The sequence below is a fragment of the Odontomachus brunneus genome, unplaced genomic scaffold (genome assembly GCF_010583005.1).
Source record: "Odontomachus brunneus isolate Ranch 3 - 2012 unplaced genomic scaffold, Obru_v1 Obru_scaffold_070, whole genome shotgun sequence".
Taxonomy (NCBI): domain Eukaryota; kingdom Metazoa; phylum Arthropoda; class Insecta; order Hymenoptera; family Formicidae; genus Odontomachus; species Odontomachus brunneus.
The window spans coordinates 149,973-158,426 of NW_022639520.1; the positions used below are offsets into that span (position 1 = coordinate 149,973).

The following is an 8,454-nucleotide window of genomic DNA, read 5'->3' on the forward strand; positions in this document are numbered from 1 at the left end:
AGGATCCAGCAAGGGGCAGAGTATCTACCCCGGATGCACCGGCGCCCCCGTCTCCATGACCCTTCGGGGTCCGACGTGTGTTCGTCTCAAATCCACATGTTTCAGGAAGGCGGCGTGCCTCCTCGCCGTATAAAATAACAGGCGGCGAAAAGGGCGCCGTCGGAGCGATTTCCGTGGGGAAAAAATATCCCGAACACGAGGGGCAATCCCACTGGAGAAATAAACAAACAAAATATAAACACCACACCACAAAACCATACACAAAAGAAAAATCACAAAAGACAAATGACACTACCACAAGACACGCGGGACAGGACATGCGAGCGGGCGACATCCTGAATAAAACTAACAGAGCTAATTAAAGCTAAACAAGAGGTTCCCCCAACGCAAACGAAAAACTTAGAAATAAAAAAGAAGGAGGCATTTTTATCCCACACGAAATACGATCAGAACAGGAAAAGGGGATCATATTTATCTAAACACCCGACCCAATATACTTACAGGGCATTCAGCCTGATAAGGAGTATCAGCCTCGGGACAAATGGGTTGCAAGCAGAAACCCCATTCGAAATCAACGAATTCATACACACACCTGGTGTGTATTATGACACACAAGGACAATTACACCAAATAGTTTCAACATGGAAAACCGTCATTAAAATGGATATACATTCAATAGATGTTAGACGAAATCAGATACAAGGATACCTCGACAGCGCAGAAAAAATTTGCGATCAACAAAAGAAGACAAGTACCACATGGCAAATATGCGATAATCTACGTGAAGTGGTACAGAAAAACCTTAACCGCATACAGAACATGACGGAACTCATACACAGCATATACAAAATTCCCACATACGCAAAACGAGGAATAATAGACGGAATAGGCACAATAGCAAAATCATTATTTGGCGTAATGGACGCAAATGACGAGAAAATAATAACCGAACAAATAGACTTATTACAAAATAAACAAGAGACCTTACAACACGCAGTGACAAATCAATTAAAAATCATTAATACAACAGTCCACAACCTTGATAACCTCGAAAAAACGTTAGAAACTAACGAAAAAATAATGTGGAATAGTATAACACAACTCTATACAGGTGAAGTTGGACTCACATTAAGACAACAAATAGACGAACATTTTACGATACTAAACGCTTTACTGGATGATCTGGTACGTGACCAGGACGACATAATTTACTATTTAGATAAAATAAAATCAGGAAACTTACCGACAAGATTAACACCAATAGACAGTATCATATCTCAGCTACAGGAAATATCCATACACGTACCAAAAGGCACACATTTCCCGTTTACACCTAGAAAAGAGAACTGGGTAGAGATAGAAAAATTCTGCACAATCAGCGCGTATTATAAAGACAAAAATATTTTCACTATATTAAACTTACCTCTCATAGATTATCCAACATACGAAATAATCCATGTACACCCGTTTCCTGTACACAGTCACGACAATATTTTTGCTTTAACTGAAGTCACACACACTAAAATCGCGGTTAGTCAGGAAACAAATACATATATAATATTACGCGAAAACGAATTAGCTGAATGCATAAAATACAGGAACCATTATACTTGTCCGCAAAGAAACGCAGTATTCAGAGTCAATAAAGAATCACCGTGCGAAATTCTAATGTATACAACGTTAAAAAGTATAACAAATTGTCAGAAAAAATATATCTCGGCAAATCACAGGTTTATCATCGCGCTAACACAAAAGAACGCATGGCTATATTCCACGAGCAGCGAGCAAACCGCTCACATCCAATGTCGCGAACAAATATATTACAGAAAAATTAACAAAACAGGACTAATAAACATTAAAAAGCAATGCAAATTAACAGTAGAGGATATTATATTACAAGCACAGGGTACTATAGAAAACACGTTAATACAAACACACATACCAGAATACAACATAACGTTAGAACAAGAACACATAAACACAATTAAATATAAAAACGAAATATTACATGTAAAACCGAACAAAATAATACAAAATCCGTCAGAACTAGCGGAACTCAGTAATAAAATAACACAAACATATTACAATTTAGAAAATAGATTAAACTCCTGTACACATTACAAAAACATAATTTATACTACAGCACCAAGCGGAATAACGATAATAGTAGTAATTATATTGGTAATAATTGTAATAAGAAAAATAAAACAGAAAGCAGACCCACCAATAATAATAGAACGAAACACGAAACAGCGAAATACGAGAATACGTGCTAAACCAATAATACCCACAATCCCTGCACTAGCACGCAGACACAGCTTATGCGAATAAGATATAAACAATACACGATTGTAATTACATTTATATACGGGAAAACAAATTTGTAACACAAATACAGTATAATAAAATATAACAAGTACAAACGATTATAACCACAATTGTAAACGGAAACAAAGGAAAAAATGTATGTAGAATAAGAATGCGAAAACCTCGCTAGACACTCCGTTTTCTTTTCCCAAGGGGGGAGGGATGTTATAATCGCGAATAGTACCAGCGCTTTCGAAACACTTCTCGAGGAATTGTTTCGATTGCACCACAACAAGGAAGCGATGTGTAAGTGCTGCGATAAGCACCACCTTGCACATTCCGCATTTAAGACCTCAATTCCAAACGTATCGAACCATTACCAAATATGGTAATGTTCTTGTCGCCAGGCGCCCCCTCCGACAAGTCTAAAACAATACTATAAAAAAGCGGAGAGACCGCTCGCGTCAGGCTTAACATCTTGGTCTCTCGCCGCGACATCCGCGTCATACGTGACTTACGCGCGATTCGCATATTAACTCATAAGTACGGGAGTAGTAATTAAAACTCATACAAGTGTACAAATTAAATAAACCTTTTTTATATTTAACACTACAAGAAGTAGTCAAAACCTCTACTATTACATTCCTCTATACCTCTATAATACATTTTATTCACCGCCACACACCCTGCCGCGCCCGCATCACCGATCTCGAACTCTTTTCGTGTCCTGGCAACACGGGCACGACAATGCCGATCAAATATTATCATCATAGATTTATTATTCAAGTATTATTAGTTCTTTATTCGATTGTCATTCAGTTATTTTTATTATATATTGGGAAGCAATTCGAGTGTGCCATTATGACGATTTCTTTACCTCGTCTTGCTGTCGTGTGTAATTAATCGATACTACCGGATATTATTATATGGTTGTCGATTAGATATTAATATCAGTATCCATTAATTAATTGAGCATTATTACTTCTTTATTTAGCTATGATTTAATTATTTCTTATTGCGCATTAGGAAGGAACTCAAGCGTGCCGTTACGACAATTTCTTTTTCTTGTTTTGCTGTCGCGTGTAACTAATTGATACTAAATTATTAAATTACTAAATTAAATTAAATTTCTGTCACAGAGATCCAATAGAGCAGACGCAGTCACGCGACTCTAAGAGATGCGATGCTTGGGGGATGCTGCGCCGGATGATTCAGCTCGGAACTGTTTGAGTCGGCTTGAAGATGAGTTTCACTAATTTGTACTTATAATTAGAGATCCGACAAAACTGAAAATTTTCTTGTTTGGAATCGAGTTCCTTAATGCTTCTATTGTCGTGTAGAATATTAAATTAAATCTGCTTTCTATTGCAGAGACGAAACAGATGACCAGCCGACTTTTAAGGGCTGTTGCACCGGAGGATCTGGCTCGGGCCGAGCGGGGTTAGCTCGAAGGTGAGCTTCATTAATTAACATTTGTAACTAAAAATTCGACGAAATTGATAATTCTCTTGCTCAAAATCGAGATAATTTGAATCGAATAAAAAATCGCATTAAATCGTAATTATACGCGAGGAGAATTTTTTCTGAGTAACATCACCACTTGAAAAACTTTGATTTGATCTAATTAAGAGATTTATTTGCAACGTCAAGAAAAAGAAAAGTAGAATATTCCAAGTGTGAATGCATTCCAAAAAATTCTTTCAGCGTGAAAAATATCACATTTATTTTTTTCAATCCTTCAAACTTTTTCACTCAAATCGTCATCAATGCACGAATCTAATCGGCGAAATAATATTTTTCCAGAAACTAAAGCAGAATGTGGCTACCTTGATCGGCGGTTTGGTGAGTCAAAACAAGAAACATATTGATAATAGAAAGACAAAAATTCTTTCGATGTAGTGCATGCTTATCGAATCAATGCGATTTACTTTGCTGTAGTTGTAGCACGTGTACGTGCTGTTAAATAAAAGCCACACTGCTCGAATCTGGAAGATCGCTTTCTCAAATATTAGTGATAATGCATATTTTAGCAAAAATTATAATTTGACATAAATTTGGCAAGTAAATGTTCAAATATTTTTCTCCTAATCTATATATATTTAGAAATTTGTTAATTTAGATTATTGATTGGTCGAGGATTTTTGTCGGAAAAATTTTTAAATAATCAAACTTCATCACTATTTGGTAGATGCTTAAAATATTGACTATACTTTCTAAACATTCAAAATAATGTAAAATTATTCAATCTTATCGAATGCGATCTTCCAGGTGTCTCGAGCAATGCGTTAATGCGCAAGGAGATTGCGCCACAGAGATTGCGCTACAGAAAATGCGCAACATCATCCGCGTCATAGATCTTCCATTAGTCGTTAATTTTCTCAATTTTATCTTTCGCGTGAGCTTCAAGCGCATTGAAAAAAGTAGAGTTCGTGCTTTGTTATTAAGTAAAATTTGATATCGTGTAACAATTTGCGCAAAACAATGTAACGTGATATAAACTGCTCGCAAGATTAATTTCACGATCATCTGAAAATTTTCAGGTTTCAATTTTTCACTTAGAATTAGAATTTCCTAACGCGGGACACAATAGAGACAATACTAGCGAGCGTTGATCCCTCACGAAAAACACGATGTACAAGTCAGTCATACGAGCAGTTGTTTGCTTACTTACGTGGTGCGTGACAAATTCCATCGAAAGAACACAGACGTCTCACGCTGTTTCGAACGGCCCGAGGGTGGAGAGCGGCCGGTTCGTTGTGCGAGATGTAGATAGGTGTCCGCTCGCCGCGGGCTTCGTCGCTGGCAGTCCGCTATCCAGCGACCCCGTGAGATGACGTGGGGGGCAAGCAATTCGCGAGGTTCTCCGGAGACGAGAGTCTTCGTCTCCGTGTGTGGTGGGTCGCCGACTCGAATAAAGCGAGCTAGATCAATCGAAGCGGCGGCCCTGCGGGGATGCACCGCTTCCCAACGCCTCCGCGCTAGGAGAAGTCCCCCTTGTCGGAGGATCAACAACAATGAGAATCGTAACGTCGCGCGGGCGACGTAGACTAAGGGTGCGTTCGCTTTGAACGCTTACGCGCTTTAAGCGCTTATAAATATTGCTCATGTCGTTTACTTTGGCGCTATAAGCGCTTAGAAACTGCATATTGACATCATGCGTGACGTCATAACTCGCGCTTACATTCACTTCTTCTATCGAGATAGAGCAGTGAAAGCGTGAGCACTTATAAGCGCTTATTTTCCAAAGAGAACGATAAGTTAGATTGCGTCGATGAAATCGACGCAATCTAACCTCCAATATAAACCTTAAAATGAAATAGTGTTTCAAAATAACTTCCAACAAGAGTAACAAAACCGGAGTAACTCTGCAAGATGTTACAAATAATAAAATGTATACACTTGTTGTTACATCAAATGAGGCAAAACGTGTAGAAACAGATAAGTTTAGGACACCTCTCATAAAAATTTATTATTTTTGTTATTAAATCATATTTATGTTGAGTAAAGCACTGTCCAACAGTAATTTAAAAAAAAAATAAGTAATATTTCAGCAACACTAGTAATATATTTGATGAAGAAAACGGACTTTCTCACAAATTTACCTAAATCTTCATATTTTGTTGTATAAAACGTGAATATTAGATGGAAGTTAAAATCGTTGATCTTAAATAAAATAAAAGTTATAAAGTGAAAAGTTATTAAAATGTGACTTAAATACTTCATCATTGTATAATGGTACAATCACTTCCACATAGTTTTTTAACCAAGGTATTGTTTTTTTTTTTATTGATTCAATCATTACGGATAAATACTTTTCTAATTCTTCTTTATATAAGTTATTTGTTTCGTTATCATCAAAAACATCTAATGAAACTAATATTTGAGCAAATACACAATTTCCTAATCTTTATCCTCTATTTTTACGTTCACAATTGCTTACAACAGCCAAAGGAAACGGTTTTGATCTTTTCGATGAGTGCGCTTAGAAATCAAAGTAACCGGGCAAAAATAGCGCTTATAAGCGTGAGCGCTTTAAGTATGTGAGCGTCCAAAACGAGCGCACCCTAAGTCTCGCGGGGACTTAGGCGCGAGTGGAACTCGCGCATGGAGTCGCGTATGCGACGGGTATAGCTTCAGTGTCGGTGAAGAAGCGAACGTGGTTCGCGTAAGTGCTGCGGCCCAGGCAGCGACTAAGTGAAGGCGAGCGTATGTCGCGTGTATATACTGCGTCTCTGACAGCGTCTAAGTCCTGTGCGGACGTGAAGGCGAGCTTGGCTCGCGTATATATGCTGCGTCCCTGGCAGCAGAGTTCCTGAGTACAACGACGACTCGCGCGGAGTCGTGAGCTCGACCGTAATAAGTTCTGTCGGCGCTGATACCCGGTATATGCAATACGGGAGAAGTCGCGAAGAGAGACGTCCACCGCGGTGGAAGCGTCAAGATAATCCGAAGTGGTCGCGCGAAGCCTTCTCTTAATCCTCGATCGTATTGAGAAGGTGGAGATCTGTGGAGTTACCATATACTTCGTAACACAAACGCCAACGTGCCCTCAGACACTCTATAGGCGAGAGCCCAACGGCAAGCGCACTCTAAAGGGGTGCGAAGACCTAAACCAGAATGCCAACGTGTCTATGACACTCTGAAGGCAGCGATGATCAATGCAAATGTGCACACGTATACCTCTGGCGAGACAAGTGCCCAACATGCTTACGCACTCAAGAAGGCGATATGAAGCTAAATAGAGTACAAAATAATACCTTTGCAGTGACCAGATGCGCTAACGCAGTCAAAAGGCGTAGAGTCGGCGCCCGTGGCGCGTCTTATATAGACGCCGCACCGAAATTTAACTGCGAGCAATGGCCTCGGCTCGGCACGCTGCCGCGTAGCGGCGACGGCGTGAAGCTGCGGCGAGCGGCAGTCGTCCGCGAGCGGAACGCGCCTGGCGCACGGCCGCCCGCCGCCCGCCATCCGTGCAGACGACAGCTCCCATACACACGCGGTAACATTTTTTTGTGTGAAATTTGAACAGAATCTTTATCTCTATTGTCACAATTTTCATAGTTTTTGATTTTTCATTCACGCTCGCGTTCGCGATTATTAATTTGATATTTTTGCGAATTTCACCAAATTGTACTTGCGGAAAAATCGCGAGCGAACTTCGCAGAAATATTGCGGAGTTGTTACTCCCAAAAATATTGCGGAATTGTCTTCGCAAATGTATTCTGGAGTTGTTATCTACAAAAGTATTACGGAATTGTCTTCGCAAATGTATTGCGGAGCAGTTATCCGGAAAAATATTGCGGATATGTATTGCAGCCTACTACGCTGCATCATCGAAACGTTATATTAGGGATATTCCGTACGTGAGAATTTCGCACAGTACTTTGTTTAACATTATTCCGCTCACACGCCGAAAAATTTCGCGAGATCGGTTTTCACATCGTGTGTTCCCTTTGCTCGCGGATTCCGTTTTCTTTGTAAGCGAATCGCGTCGCGCGTGCATCAAAGTGAAACACTACAACTCAATCGGACCGTTGTTGAATTCGTCGAACATACTCGTCGTTATCCAAAAAGCCGACATTTTCTCGAAGACGCAGTTCGTGATATTTCATACGCAATTCGCATCTCGGAGTGTATCCCCCAAGAGAGACGGGATTTTTCGTGAAACCTCTGTTAGATTATAGTGGTCGGGAGTGAATTACAGGCGACGTGGGACGCCAGGATCATTGCAGAGTCAGATGCAGCGATAGGATGGCTGGTAAACCCTGGACAACGTGGGACGACGCGTAATGGTGAGCGCTCAATTTAAATGTTCATATAGTAGACACAATGCGTGACTTTACGTAGATTGCATGCACGTAGACATAAATCGTATTGGGTTCGATGGGAAGTAAAGGAAGAATTGGAATTTGCAATTCGCCAGAGTTATGTAAGAATGATCCAACCAAAGAATTTAGTTCTGAGATTTTCGTGATAGTTCAACGAGTCAAGTATTAATGTTTCTTTAAGAATATTGACTAGCTCAATCCTTAGAAAAATATGCAAAAAGACGTGACTGGTAGAAAAGAAAGTTTCTTAATTCATTTCAAGTATCTCTATAAGGCTTGAATTTGTTTGTTTCGATTAAAAAGATATGAATGGAATATC

The 8,454-nt window shown here is 39.6% G+C and overlaps 1 protein-coding gene across 1 annotated transcript; it reads left to right on the forward strand.

The window, feature by feature from the left end:
• Positions 1-390: 390 nt before the first annotated feature.
• Positions 391-1,642, forward strand: LOC116846826. The gene is made up of 2 exons (XM_032821158.1): positions 391-1,041; positions 1,158-1,642. Exons 1-2 carry the CDS (start codon positions 661-663, stop codon positions 1,179-1,181), a joined length of 405 nt encoding a protein of 134 aa, XP_032677049.1. The 5' UTR covers positions 391-660; the 3' UTR covers positions 1,182-1,642.
• Positions 1,643-8,454: the final 6,812 nt, after the last annotated feature.